General features: G+C 42.8%; 1 protein-coding gene across 2 annotated transcripts in view; it reads right to left on the reverse strand.

The window, feature by feature from the left end:
* The window catches only part of CUNH16orf70 (chromosome unknown C16orf70 homolog), a 27437-nt gene extending 18325 nt beyond the window's left edge, over positions 1-9112 (reverse strand). The window contains exons 1-3 of one of the 2 annotated variants that reach the window (XM_004625890.2): positions 9060-9112; positions 8827-8947; positions 2588-2670 (exon numbers count right to left, since the gene is read on the reverse strand). In XM_004625890.2, the coding sequence (XP_004625947.1) occupies positions 2588-2670; positions 8827-8890 (147 nt within the window). In that variant the 5' untranslated portion in view covers positions 8891-8947; positions 9060-9112. The remainder of the gene's footprint in view (positions 1-2587; positions 2671-8826; positions 8948-9059) is intronic. The other variant, XM_023709371.1, reaches the window with a different exon arrangement.
* Between the last annotated feature and the right edge of the window lie 6780 nt (positions 9113-15892).

Consider the following 15892-nt stretch of genomic DNA (forward strand, 5'->3'; position numbering starts at 1 on the left):
CTGGCTGGCATGTGGTGCTGGGGGATTGAACAGCGGTCCCTGTGCTTTGCTAAGCTTGTTCTAAGTAGGTGCTTTAGACCACTGAGCCATCTCACCAGACCCAAAGTTCCACTTTGGAGAAGGCCATTCCAAGGAAGTAAAAAAGGAGAAGCAACATTTTTCTTTTAGGACTCTTTTTTGAAGGAGGAATGCTGGGAGAATCTACACTGACACTTTCACTAGATCTGATGTTTTTCTTTGGCATTGTTATAATTTAGGACATAACTAAGTACTTTTTGAAAGTAAGCCAATCACTTTTACAATCTATGTATGAAATCAATGTGATACAAATTCATATTTTAGAGGAGGGCCAGATAGCTCAGTGGACTAAAGCTCCTGCTTAGGCAGGCACAGGGACCAGGGTTTGATCCCTAGTGTGCTGTGCTGGCCCACGCCCAGGGCCCACTGAGCGGGTGAATGGGAGTGGTGGCCTGTAATCCCAGAGCTTGGGAGGCTGAAAATAGGAGGATCACTGTAAGTCCAATCTGTGTAGTGAGACCCTGTACTAAATAAAAAACAAATTCATATTTTATATCCGTGGAACCAAAATACAGACCAACTATGTGATGTTTAAGCATACACAGAAAGAATACATGTTACGGAGATCGAATTCCTTGAGTAATTTAGCTGACTTCCATATGAGACAGTTTAATAAAGCTATCTGCTACTAGTTGTTACTGTCTTTTCTTCTGTAACAAAAATGGGATCTAGCTGGGCATGATGGCACAGGCCTATAATCTCAGCCCTGGTGGCAGAGTAGGAGGATTTTGTGTTGGAAGCCAGCATGACTATCTAGAAAGTTCAAGGCCACCTCCAACTATAAAGCAAAACTTTATCTCAAATCAAAACAAAACAATAAGGGCCGGCCAAACAGCTCAGTGGATTAAAGCACCTATAAGGAGGCACAGGGACTGGGGCTGGATCCCAGGGCCTGCCATGCTGGCCCTGCCCCTGGAATGCACTGAGAGGCAACTGAGACTGGGCATGGTGGCATGCACCTGTAATCCCAGTTCTTGGGAGGCTGTAAACAGGCAGATCACTATGAGTTCGATCAAGTATTGAGACCCTGAACACCCTGTAATACCAAAAAACCCCCCCAAAACCAAAAAACCTCAAACAAACAAACAAACAAACCCAAACAAACAAAAACAAAAACACCCAAAACCAAAAACAGGTGGATCACTATGAGTCCGATCTAGTGGTGAGATCAGTCTACACCCTGTAGACCCTTCCCTAAAATACCGGGGGGGGGGGGGGGGGATGAAATGGGTTCTACTTGATGTGCACATTTAATATCTAAAGGATAACGTGTACATACAGTAAGATATTATAACACTTATATGGGGAAAATGTTTTCTGTACTTGGTGGGAAGCAAAGAAAGGGACAAAAGCACTCAGAAGAGAATAAGACCCACAATAAAGGAATACATTAGACCTCAGAGAATCTTTTTGACCCTTGTCAAAAGATTTTCTATTACTAATATACTAATTTTACAGGAAAAAAAATCAAGACTGGTTATTAATTTGCTACAAGTTACACAACCAAGAATTAGAAAGAACAGAGATGTGAACTGAGATCTAGACTCGAAAACCCATGCTGTCCAGCTAGTTACACAGATCCACAGAAGATACTGGGGAGAATGAGCTTAATGTTAACACTCCTGAAAACACTGCAAGGGCAGATAAGAAAGGCAGTGATGTAAGACATAACTTTCATTTTTACAAATTGATAAAAGAAAGCCTGATGCCTATTTTCAAAAGCAACAAATCTTAAGAATGTCTGAATCTAATTCAACTTAACATATACACAGACATAAGCTCAAGAAGCAAGCCCATCTCCCACAGCTGCTATCATGAAAGTAATTCCCTCAAGTTTGATTTGAAAGTCAGGCCAGGCATACAACTCAGCAGTGCACCACCTGCCTGGCAAGTGTGAGGTTCTGAATTCAATTCCCAGTACCAAAATTAAATAAAAAGCTGAAAGTTAAATTGTGTTAAAGACGATCTGACAGCAGAGAGAAAAATAACAATACCACCACTATCACCACAAAGGGACTTTGAAGGCAAACACTGTTGAAAACAAGACAGTTCCTCAGGTGGCTTCTCACTGTGAAGATCTCTTTTGTTTGTTTCCTATACTAGGGATTGAACCCAAGGCCTTTGCAAAGAAGATAGGATCTTGTTAAGTTATTCAGGCTGGATGAACTTGCAACCTCCTTGCCTCAGTCTTTCACAGTGCTGGGATTACAGAAACACTCCTACACATCTATACATCCAGCAAAGTCCCTACCTTCAGACCACTGGGTGGGTCAAGCACAGATAAAAAACATGTTTAGTTCTCACTGTTCTTTCTTAAGCTGGCAGCACCAGTTAATTCAAGAACAAAAGTTTCAGAATCCAGAGATAATATTCATGGTAATTGATCTGTGCTGAAAATGCTCTAACTGGAACATAGCAATCCCTGTCTGTTGGCCTCTCCCTGGTCACCTTCAGAGGTAACTCACTAGGCATGGATGCTATTTCAGCAAATAAACTGGCCACCACTCACCTGCTCACTGTAGAGAACCTGGACATTTTTGATGATTCGACAGTGCTTCTGAAGAATAGCCACTGCCTGGGCCAGGGGCATTCCTGAAATAAAGCGAGGACACCTGTGTGGTTATTTGGGCTATCCAGGTACTGACACCAAGCAGTGGCCTGAAAGTCTTCAGACTGAGCGAGGCTAATAACGTCAACATATATGAGTAAATAAAAGTTCAGTGAACAGTGAGAGACAGAATAAACTCTAAGGGAATAAGGTTGCCCAAGGGGAGAAAGTGATTTTTTTTTTTAAGTACAGAGTCTCACTTACACAGATCGGACTCATAGTGATCCTCCTGTTTTCAGCCTCCCAAGCTCTGGATTACAGGGGCGTGCCACCACGGCATGTGGTGCTGGGGACTGAACTGATCCCTGTGTCTATCTAAATAGGTACTTTAGTCCGCTGACCTATCTGGCTAGCCTGGAGGCAGTGAATTTAGAAAACAGCTTCCTAGAAATAGTAACATCTTCCACACTGATTCCAAACAAATGAAGAACTAAGAGAAGGCAAAATCAGCATGTACCAAAAAACAGGGCAAGAAAAGCACTGTCTCTGCAGACAGCCCTTCAGACTGCCAATTCTAATCAGTATTCTGCCATGGATGATTTATAACCTTGGGAAGGTCCCTTCTCTTCTTTGACTTTGTCTCAGGAGCTCTAAAAACAGGTCTATTGGGCTGGCCATGTACTAAATAAATAAATTAATTAAAAAACAGGTCTATCAAATCATGTTATGTATAAAGGCCAAATTAAAAAGTTCAAAATTAGCAGGTGTGCTGCCACATGATGGCAATCCCAATACTCTGGGAAGCTGAGGCAGGAGGGTTGTTAGTTCAAGTCCAACTTGGGCAGGTTAGCAAGACCTTATATCTGAAAAATGAAGCAGACCTAGAGATGGAATTCAGTGCAAAGGCCCTAGGAACAATTCCCAGTACCACAAAAGAAAAAAAAAAAGTTCAAAACCTGCCAGAATCAACTTATTTTACCAAATATTTCAGTGGATCCTTAACTTAAAATCCACAAATCTCATGACCCATTATGAACAGATTTATGAATGTTCCCAGTTTAAGTAATCCAAATCTCAATAACATCTCAAACATTCCAGGGACTTACAAAGAAGTTCTACCTCTTTTGTTGTTTATGGTACTGGGAACAGAATCCAAGGGTGTTATGGCATTGAGCTATATCCTTAGCCTTATTTTATGGATTAAACCCACTAAAGGCAGTACCCCGCAACCTAGTATCCCTCACCCTTTTAAAATTTTGAGACGTCTGACTAAACTGCAAAAACTAGTTTTCTCTTTTTAAAAAAAACTTCAACTTTACAAGAAAAAGTTTTAATTTAAAAGTTAAAAATATGGGGGCCGGGGAGATGGCTCAGTGGAATAAGCACTTTCCTGTCAAGTGCAAGGGCCTGAGTTCAATCCCCAGTTCTTAAAAAAAAAAAAAAAAAAAAAAAAAGTTAAAATATGGTTAAGACACTTTAGTGTTAGCTTGAGAAGTTGACAAAGATGAAGGTGACCCTTAGGAGAGTTGTTGGGCATGGTGACACATGGCTGTGATCTAAGCACTTGGGAAGCTGAGTCAGGAAGATTACTTTGTGTAGAGGCCAACCTGGGCTACATAGTGAGTTAATTATATACCAAGGCCCTGTCTCAAAAAAACAAAGTCAGACAAAACAAACAAAAAAGATATAGAGAGGAGTAAGAAAAATAGGAATGGAGGGGCCAGCCAGCTAGCTCAGCAGATTAAAGCGCTTGCTTAGGCAGAGCACAGCTGCAGGGGTTTGATCCTCAGCATACTGTGCTGGCCTAACCCCTGGGCACCCTGAGACAGCACTGAGACTGGGTGTGGTGGCACCCTGAGACAGGGATTGAGACTGGGAGTGGTAATGCAATCCTGTAATCCCAGGGCTTGGGAGACTGAAAAGAGGAGAATCACTACTCTCTACAAGTTAGATCTATGTAGTAAGATCCTGTAGACCCTGTCGTAAATATTTTTTTTTTTTTAAAAGAGAAAAATAGGGAAGGAGTCCAGGCTGAGTAGCTGGAGGGGGCACATTTTTATAAAGGGGATTAGCCCCATCTCAAATTCTTGATCCTCCTGCCTCACTGTCCCAAATAGATGGGATTACAAGTATGTCCTACAGTGCTTGGCCTCACTCTGTCTCTTTTTTGGCTGTAGTCTCCTGTACAGCCACAGCCCTATCCCTTTTTAAATTTTGAGACAAGGTCTCAAGTTGCCTATGCTGGGTGCAAAGCTGTGATCTTCCTGCCTTAGCCTCCTGAGTATCTTGGGATCACATACATACGCAGCCAGGCCTGGCTTCTATTGTATTTTAAGGAACAGAATCATACAGAGAGGTGTGTTCTGGACAATGTATAAATAAAGGCTCCCCTGGGAGTGGTGGTGCCAAGAATAGCCTGAGGATAGGCCCCAGCCAGGACCACTCTGGTGGACAAATCTTGGGGAAAAAAAAAATTCTGAAGCTGGGAGACTGAGGTAGGAGGATCACAGCGAATCTCAGGTCAAATCAAACTACAGAGAGATATTCTGACTCAAACAAAACAAAAACAACAAAAACCTGAGGACATAGCTAAGTGGCACAGTGTGTGCCGGGCAATTGTGAGGTTCTGAGCTTGATTTCTGGTACCAAAACCACAAAACATGCAACAACATCATCCAACAATATAAAATAAAACTTGTGGCATATCTACTTAGGTATAATCTAATCCCATTCTCATTTGAGAAGCCAATGTTGAGTTTGAAGCCAGCTGAAGCGCCCTTTACTTCTTATACAATATTATAATAAAATGAACTATTCCTGTCCTTCCTTACCACTAGTTAAGGTCTTTAGGGCATAAGATCATTATTCAATTTCCAACGTTCATGAGCAGATCCCACAAGCTACCTTTGCAATGTGATCCTTCCGTCTGCTAAGCAAGGTAATCTCAGAGAAAGCTGAGATTTTATCCAGTGGCTTTTCAACTCTATCTTCTTTAGACGTTTTAAAGACTAATTTAAAAAAATTGAGAAATGCAAACAATACATTCTACAAGTCTCATTGAAAACATTCTTTCAAACTTGCATGGCCGGCTGCTTCCACAATGCTGGCAGCCTCAGTTTGCTGTAGTTCGATCCCCACAACACTCCAGCCATGCAAAAGTGCCCTGAAGACATTCAAGGAGCAAAACACACACACAAAAAAAAAAAATTCTTTATGGGCTGGAGAGATGGCTCAGTGGTCTAAAGCACCTACTTGAAACAAGCTTGGCAAAGCACAGGGACCGCGGTTCGATCCTCCAGCACCACATGCCAGCTAGCTCCGCCCCCAGGTGGGCTGAGCTGGCCACACACACACACACACACAATAAATAAATGTAATAAATAAAAATAAATATCAAACTTGCATGGCCTCTATCCTGCCATGGTCTAACCATCATGGTATTCAGATTCCTTTGGTCTGCTTTCCTGTCCCTGTATAATCTCCCCAACATTATATAAAAGGCGGGAAGGCAGTCAAGGCCTTGGATGCCTCTCCCTACTGTGGTACCAGAAGAAGGACTACAAGAGCCAGACACATCTACATTTGTAGATTCCATTAGGAAATCTGGTGACAGAAACTGCGTTCATCCTTGTTAGAGCTCAGAAGTGGCAGCAGGAAACCTTGTTCAATTACAGTACTTGTTTATCACCTCTGTCTCTTCTCTGAGCCTATTTTTTACCTGGAAAATTAAAAATATACCTTACAGAGCCAGGGATATAGCTCAGTGGCTTAAGTGCCTGCCTGGCAAGTGCAAGGTTGCAAGTTCTATCCCCAATACTGGAAAGAGAGAGAGAGAGAGAGAGAGAGAGAGAGAGAGAGAGAGAGAGAGAGAGGAAAGCTAAGAAAATACTTTACCATGTTCTGGTGATAAAATGTAAACAATGACTGGTTCTCTAGCCTTGGAATATAATTCTATTAGCACATTCATTTTTTAGACCTATCCCTACCTAATAATCCTAACAACATTTGGCTGTATTGAGGGTGATGGAATTTAGGGAGCAGAAAAAAAAATGACTTGCAGTATTTAAAAATGCAATTTTTTTTTTTTTTTTTTTTTTTTTGGCAGAACCAGGGATTGAACTCAGGCCCTTGCGCTTGCCAGGGAAGCACTTATTCCACTAAGCCATCTCCCTGGCCCCATAAAAATGCAAATTTTAAGATCCACAAAGAATTATGAAAGTTTAGGTTAGGCTCTCTCTTTGAGTCTCCTCTAGAGAGGTGAAATTTTGTATAATTTCTGGAACCATACAGGAATGTCCTAATTTTGGTTGCTTTTTGGAGGGTGGTGGTTTGAGACAGGGTTTCCCTATGAAGTTCAGGCTGGCCTCGAACTCACAGTGATCCTCTTGTCTTGGCCTCCTGAGTGCTGGGATTACAGGCATTCTTTGGTTGCTATTAATATAGTCTTAAATAATTATCTAATCTGTAATTCTTAGAAACTGACAGTTAGGATTTGGGATTAGGTTGTTGAAACAGTTACCAGAGGAGGCCTTGTTTTTCCACTTGGTTTTCTGAAAATCCTGATCTCAACCCTAGTCACTACTTTAACCAAACAACTCTGAATGTTTGTACCACACACAGAGTTTCATAACGTTGTTCCCATCATTAGCGCAGTTAGAAGGTATAGCTGTGGTTTTTATTTATCCAGACTTAGAAGGCCCTGGTGTGGGCACAAGCTGTGTAGGGAGGGGAGGAAAGCAGTTAACTAGAAATCAAACAACATTAGCATGTCACTACTAGCTTCTCAATCAAGGTCTTGGTGCTTGACAAGAATTTAGGACATTTCCTATCAGCTAAAACTGTGGGGAACTCCAGAAGACTGGTCTAAGTTTTGAGAGAAACTGCAAAGACGCCTCAATAAAACTGACTCCTACAGCTTGTAAATTGCACCAATACATTGACCATCAGCTGGGTCTTACCAGATCTCTCCAATACACTGTATCCACAGACAAGTCTCCCACACTCAAGGATAAACCATGATCCAGGGAAGCAGTTGACTAAGTTTTACAGCCCACACCAGAGTGACAAAAGTTCATTTGGCAAACAAGTGATAACAACACCTGCTTCCACCCTCTTCTTTTAGTGCTGGAACATCAAAGTAAACACACTGAGGTTACTGAATGCAAACATCCTGTTAATAAAAATAGTGATGTTGGGGATAAAGAGGGCGGTGAGAGAAAACTGGGCTAACTAAACTGTGATTACAAACAGTAGATTATTTTCCCTAATTCTTACTTCTCAAAACACAGAGCTGGATTTACTATTACACCATCATACAATAAGACTATATTTCAAAAAAAGGAGGCAAGTCCCAAGGAAGTTGCTCTAACAGGCACAAAGTCAGCCAGGTGTAGTGGTGCTCACCTGTAATCCCTGCCTTTGGGAGGCTGAAGCAGGAGGGCTGCCATGAGTTTAAAACTAGCCTGAACTACATAATAAGACCCTGCCTCAAACACCACCACCACCACCACCACCACCACCAGGCATAAATCAGTTTCCCTTGGTCAGATGCCTACCGTCACAATACAGATCTGAGTTTAGGTCTTCCCAAAAAGGAAGCTACATGAACAAAAAGCACAGAAAAACAGATAAGAGACCACTCTAGATGTCAACCACTTCTATTATGCTGTACAGTGAGAATAGGAATAGATTCGCAGACACCAGCGAGGGTTAGCTAAGTATGCCCAAAAGAGCCAGGTCAGCCATGAAGTGTCAGCGGTGTGCAAGCTCTTAGAATCATTACTACTATAGTCTCTGTCCCAGGAGCCACCCTGCTAAAGCCTGAGGCAAGGGTGTCTTTGTCCCACAATGTGACTGACAGGCACATCTGGCCAGTTGAAGCAGGAATCCAATGCCTGGAGACTAAATTGCCTGAGGGACAAACAGGGCGTAGGTGAACTAGACAGAGGAAGAGCCCACAGGCGGGCGGCCTAGAGAAGAGAAGTAAAGGCGAGAGCCGGGCGCGGTGGCGCACTCCCGTCATCCCACCACTCGGGAGGCTGAGGCAGGAGGATCAAGAGATCAAGGCCAGCCTAAGCTACATGGCAAGTTCGAGGCCAGCCTGGCGTGTAACACGAGACTCTGACTCAAAACAAAACAAACAAAAAAAGACAAAAAGTAAACATCAGTGCATGGGGCCTAACGAGCGACCCCATACTCACCCAGCGTGAATTCCCATTGCTCGTTCCCCAGAGAGCGTTCAGGTACCACCTCCAGGTCCAGCATTGACTCGGCTGGCCGGGCCCGGGTGGCCTCCCTGTCGTAGGGCAAATGGGACCAGACCTGAGGAGACAACACAGTGGCTACTAGCCGCACTCGCCAAATGGTGATAGCTGTGCTATTCACCCCATCACCGTCCCCGGGCGGCGGTGGCAGTACCTGCCACACTACACACCTCACTTTACCTCACCAGCGGCAGAAGCGGCAGCAACAGAAGCAGCGAGGGCAGCTGCCGCAAAAGTGGCGTGCCAGGCCGTAAAGTGTGGCGTAGGCGTGGTTCCAGCGTCAGGGGCGGGGCCATAAGCGGAGTCGCGCACGCGCAAAGTCCAGGTCAGGAAGCTGCGGGTCTAAGGGTTAAGTTTGGACAGTACTATCTCGACGGTCGGCTGCACTAAGAGGATCCCTGACGACGTGAGCCCCCACATCTGCATACTATTCCTTACACGTTTCACACGTCTATACAAGGAAGGTTACACCACGCAACGCACGCACTAGACGGCTACACAACACCCATCTACCCATCTACCGCCCACATACACACTCATCGGGCTCAAACAGACACACTGAGGCCCATAGGGAGGAAGGACGCCGAGTCCCAGAGCTCCACGGCCGGCAGTGGCCCCACCCGGCTGCTGTCAGGTGCCCAGGAATGTACTCCCTCCCCAACCCACCTGGCTCACGAGGGAAGAGTGGGAAAGGGTTGATGGGGACTGGGCAAAGGGGGGACTCCAGGAAAGGCCTCCATTCAGACCGCATTCAGAGGTGCAGGTGCGAAGGCTCGCGAATCCAGAGGCTGTCCCAGCAGGTCGGACTCTTGAGCCAGTTCAACTGCCTTGTGGTCCTCTCTGTGCCTCAGTTTACTCATCTACTAGCAGGAGAAGGGCTCCTCTAGCGTGTTCAGTTAGAGTTTTTTAGCTGGAGCACCCTAGGACAATCTGAAACTAAAAGGCAGCTGAGATCTCTTCCGATGCCAAGCCTTCCATCATACCATCTGTGGATTTTCATAACCACTCAGCAAACTAAGATTGCACCCCATTTTACAGGTGAATGAATGAGTCCCAGAGAAAAGAAATCTTGCCTGAGGTTCCTTGGTCTTAAGCAGTACAGCTCAAGTTCTTTTCATTCCAGTAGTCCCTTAAGTAACATTTTTAGCAGCAAGTGACATGCTAAATTTTTAATCTTGACAGGAATATAACACCGGAGGATCCATCAAAACTGGAAGTCACTGCTACTGGCCTTAAAACAATAGGATGTCAAAGAAAAAAAAAATAAGATGTCCATTGCAGCATCATATGGCAGAATAACAGCACTACGTCACTGAATGCTTAGTAGAGAAGTGGCTAAGCAAACCTTGATGTGTGTAATAAGATGTGTAAAAGTTCCAAGGGAAAAAAAGAGGTGTAGAAGTGTACATGGAATTTTTTTTTTTTCCTGCTGTAAAACAGTAAGAGATTGGCCACATTACATTTCCGGAAAGATAAAAAATTATCAATAATACCTAATATGGAACCAGGTGTGGAAGCACAAACCTGCAATCTCAGCTATTAGGGAGGCTGAGGTAGGAGGATCTCAAGTTCAGTGCCAGTCTGGACTGCAAAGTGAAACCAAAACAGCAACAAAGATAAACTTTATAATGAAACTAATATGGGAAGTGGAGGATGGAGAGGCGAGTCAGGTTTTGTGGCACAAGAGATTAAATCCAGAGCCTTCACACTGCACTGCGTCCCTAGTCCTGGGGCCTTTCCCCTTTTAAAATCTTGAGACAGTGTCTTACTAAGTAAATTATCAGGTTGGGGTCAAACTTGTGATCCTTCTGAGTCCCCCAGGGTGCTGGGATTACAGGGGAACACTTAACCCTACCAGAGCAAGCATTTCTTACTCCTAGTCTCTTCTGAAGGGGGAGAAAATTAAAATTTTTATATGGGATCTCATTATGTTGTCCAGGCCAATTTTGAAATTGTGATCCTCCTGCCTCAGCCACTGGGGCAAGCATTGAAGACGTGTCTAGCTACTGGAAGCAAACCTGTTGAACAGAATGGAGAATGTACAAACAATCCCAAACACCTTTAGTGTTTAGTTATTCTATTTTATTATTTATTTTTTGTATTTTAGGACAGGGTCTACAGGATCTCACTGTGTAGATCAGACTCATAGTGATCCTCCTGTTTATAGCCTCTGAAGTGCTGGGATTACAGATGTGCATCACCACTCCCAGTCTCAATTGCATCTCAACACCCCTGGGGGCAGGGCCAGCAAGGCAGGCCCAGGGATACAACTCCCTGCCCCAGCGTCTGCCTAAGCAGGTGCTTTAATCTACAGAGCTATTTGGCTGGCCCAGTAACTCTATTTTAGACAAAAGGGCCAAAAATGTATGCTAGAAAAATTCTCTTTTTAAAGAAATGGTGCTTGAAAAACTTGTTACCTGCATACAGAAAAAAGAATCTTGATCCATATATCCCACTCTGTACTAAAATCAAATCAAAATAGATCAGTGAAAAAAAAAATGGATCAGTGGTTTGAAAGAATTTCATCAGATAGGTGGGGGTAGGGGTAAAAAAAAGTGGGGGGGGAGGTTCTTGCAAATAATCCATATTGGACAGGAAATATCAAGATTCCATAAATTAGTTTTATGTCACATTAAAACATTCTGGACAAATGCAAACACAGTCAGGCCCAGGATACCACGGTTCAATCCCCAAGTCCACATGCCTTACCAGACCTATCCTTAAGGCAGGCTGAGCCAGCTTTAAAAAAAAAAATCCTTTCCAAAAACCTTTTGGATAACAAAGGAATCAACCAATGGAGCCAAGAGACAAAATGAAAAAAATTTTTTTACCAGGTACTCCTCTGAGAACCAACATTTAGAATAGATAAAATTTTTTTTTAAAAAGTTCCCCTGGGGCTGGGGAGATGGCTTAGTGGAATAAGTGCTTGCCTGGCAAGCACAGGGGCCTGAGTTCAATCCCCAGTTCCACAAAAAAAAAAAAAAAAAAAAAAAAAAAAGTTCCCCTAAAAGATTTAGTCAAAAAATGGAAGAAAAAATACATCTCAAAAGAAAAAATTCAAATGGTCAATAAATGAATGCATGAAAAAACATTCATCTTTGGTCAGAGACATACAAATCAAAACAATATTGTACCTTATATTAGCAAAAATGGTCATAATCAAGGACTCAAAAAACAAGTGCTGGTTGGGCTGTGAGGAAAAAGAACTCTATGCTGTTGGTGAATGTATAGTACAAATACTTTGGAAATCAATATGGGAGATCTCTCAAAGAAAAAACCCCAGAAATTCCTAGGTATCTTTCCAAAAGATGTAAAGTCATCATACATACCTGTTCATAGCAGCACAACTCATAACAGCTCTATCCTGGATGCCCATTAACAGATAGATGGATAAAGAAAATGTATGTAGTATTTATACACAATATAATGGATTACTCTTCAGCCATTATGGAGTATAAATTTGAGTTATTTGTAGGAAGATGAATAGTAAAAGTATTCAATCATAAAAGGTTAGGTAAGATGGGCATGTTGGCACATGGCTATAATCTCAGAACTCAGGAGACTGAGGTAGAATTGCTGTCAGATTGAGATCATGTTGAGGTATATAGTGAGTTCAGGACTGGGCTGAACTACATGAGAGTCTGTCTCAACAATAAAAAAACAATCCAGGGGCCGGGGAGATGGCTCAGTAGGATAAGCACTTGACTGGCAAATGCCAGGATCTGAATTCAATCCCTGGTTCTGCCAAAAAACAAAAACAAAAACCAATCCAAACAAAAATTCTAAAAGGTTAGATAGTGTGTAGTTCCTCTTATATAAGAGACCCAAAGCATAAACAATTTAAAGAGAGAAAAAAAAGCCACATTAAGAAGCAAGGAGGAGGGGCTGGTGAGATGGCTCAGTGGTCTAAAGCACCTACTTAGAACAAGCTAAGCTAAGCGCAAAGCACAGGGACCACGGTTCAATCCCCCAGCACCACATGCCAGCCAGCCCCGCCCCCTGGTGGGCTGAGCTGGCCACACACAGACACAAAATAAATAAATAAATAAATAAATAAAGAATTGAAAAAAAAAAAGAAGCAAGGAAGGCCGGGGAGATGGCTCAGTGGAATAAGCGCTTCCCTGGCAAGCACAAGGGTCTGAGTTCAATCCCTGGTTTGCAAATTGTATATATAGTGATCCCACAAACTAAATGTAGTAACTATGTGTCACAGATACATACTAATAAAAAATTTTAATGAAAAAATATGCCTAGAAAAGAATGGGTAGATGTTTTCAGTGGGATTATGGGAGAAACAAAATAGAGCCACAGACGTTTAACAAAAGTAAAAAAGGATTTTTTAGTTTAGATAAACCAAAACTGAGTAATAGGGAGGTACATGTCTGTGAAGAATGTCACCAACAAACTTTATCCTTCCTAATTTAAGTAGGATCTGCCCAAGTTTTTTTTTTTTTCCTGGAACCGGGGATTGAACTCAGGCCCTTGGCTTGCCAGGCAAGCGCTTATTCTACTAAGCAATCTCCCTAGTCCCCCAAGTTTTTTTCAAAGGAGAGAATGACAGCTTTGGAATGGTCATACTAGGAAGGCATAATCCAGAGCTCACTATGTGCAGCAGTAATAGGTAACTCAGGGAAGCGGGTCAAGTAAAGACCATACTACAGCAGTCATTTCCTCAAAACCAAGGGCGGGGTTGTTCAGTATTAATTGCAACAGGTAATCAACTACAGATTCAAGAAGACAGCCATGGCAGCAATCTAGGCCAGGCATACAGGGACAGCCTCAGGTCAGCACAATAAAACTTATTTTATTTTTATTTTTTTGGCGGAACCAGGGATTGAACTCAGGCCCTTATGCTCACCAGAGAAGCACAAATTCCACTGAGCCATCTCCCCAGCCCCTAATAAAACTTATTTTAAAAAGAATTGTTTTGTAGCGGGTTTGAGACAAATCTCCCTATGCATTTCAGGTTGGCCTTGAACTGATAGTGATCCTCTTGCCTCAGCTCCTAACCACCACACGCAGCTTGAAAATTTGAATTCCAGTTGTACCATTTAGTAGCTATTACCAGAATGCTGGAATCTTGTCCCATGGTGACAAACAGACTGTGAACAGAGGAAGTAAAGCTTAAGCAAATTTATTTAAAAGATACAAAGGTAAGGAAGTTCCTGCAAGCGTGGAGGAGATTCTGAGCAGTACATCTATGAGAACTCTTTGTCTAGGATTTTTTAAAAGGCGTAAGAAGGGAACTCTGGCCATTGTGCAGTATCATCTCTATCCTATAGAAGACTATGTACTTTTTAAGTGTCCAATCTATGTGACATTCAAGTAGCATCCATGGAGGTCCCATATATCCCTAAGCATAGGGCCTGTTTGATCACAGTTTGGGGTTGGGGGCCAATCCTAGACAGCTGAATATCTTGGAGAGTTACTCAGGAGACTCCATTTGGGACTGCTGCCCTTTTCTTATTCGGGTTGCAGTTTAGGCATTTCTCTTTCACAGGTTTGCTACCATTACTCTGTATTTTCTTGTATCTTACCTTATTGCTGAAACCTGGATATTAGGTCAAGGAGGACCTTAACTATAAATGGCTTAAAAGTTCTTCTAATCAAAAGCTGAGAAATAAAACAATGGTCTATTTGTTTTCAAGTATTCTATACTTAAACATACTAAGTTGCAATTTCCAGTGACCCAAGTTTTAACCTTGGACAGTTTCTGAACTGTCATGTGTATGCATGATAGTGATGCACAAAAGCTGATGGAAATCTGGCCTTCAATCTGCTCTTGAAAGGCTGAAACCTCTCTTTTAAAAAATGTTTAGAAGATTAAGACACCAAAATTGTCTTATAAATACTCTGATATACACATAGAAAACACATATATGGTAATATGGCCATTGTAGCTCCAAAAATAGGGCCACAAATTCTTGAACACTTCACCTTTCAAGAGATGGAACTCTGCTAGTTGTAGTAGCACATACTTGTGATCCCAGCACTCAAAAGCCAAGGGAGGACCATACCACTAGTTTGAGGCCAGCCTGAGCTACAATCATGAATTCAAAGGGGACCTGAACTATATCCAAGATTCCGTCTCAAAATAAAAACAAAAATACAAGGGATTAAGGTTAGTTAGGTATGGTGGCATATAACTATAATACTGTCTCAATCTCAAAATTTAAAAGGAGTGTGTGTGGGAGAGGGGAGGTTGGGGATGTAGCTCAAAGAATGCGGGAAAGTGGGCAGGGGAGGGAGAAACTGGAACAAGTAATCACAACCTCCAGGATAGTGAGGCAAGAGGATTTCCACCAGTTTCAGGCCAACTTGGGCTAATGAGTTCAAAGCCAGCTTGAACAGCCCAGCAAGATCCTGTCTCAAATATACACCCAAAGGGGTAGGGGATAAAGATTAATGCTCTTTGAGGGTAGAACTGATCTAGTGACCCCAATTCTATGGCAAAGAACCCAAAACTCTATAGACATGTGCCCTCTTGTGTCACTTACCCAGGGGCAAGACTGCTGCTAGGCTGTGAGTTGCCCTATGGAGAAATTCATACAGCAAGAACCTGCAGGTTTCTCACACCTAGCAAGGAGCCAAGGCCTTTTAACAGGCTGTTGAGAACACAGGCCAATGATCATAGACAAGAGTAGGCATTGAAAATGATTCTTGGGGCTGGAGAGATGGCTCAGTGGTCTAAAGCACCTACTTAGAACAAGCTTAGCAAAGTATCGGGGACCGGGACCGCGGTTCAATCCCCCAGCACCACATGCCAGCCAGCCTCGCCCCCTGGTGGGCTGAGCTGGCCACACACACCACACACACACACACACACACTCTCTCTCTCTCTCTCTCTCAAATAAATAAAAATAAATAAATAAATTAAAAAAAAAAAAAAAAAGAAAATGATTCTTTTGGGAGCCAGGGCGATGGTTCAGTGGAATAAGTGCTTCCCTGGCAAGTGCAAGGGCCTGAGTCAATCCCCAGTTTCACTAAAAAATGAAAATGATTC

This window comes from Octodon degus, unplaced genomic scaffold (genome assembly GCF_000260255.1).
Source record: "Octodon degus isolate 3935 unplaced genomic scaffold, OctDeg1.0 scaffold00011, whole genome shotgun sequence".
Classification (NCBI taxonomy): domain Eukaryota; kingdom Metazoa; phylum Chordata; class Mammalia; order Rodentia; family Octodontidae; genus Octodon; species Octodon degus.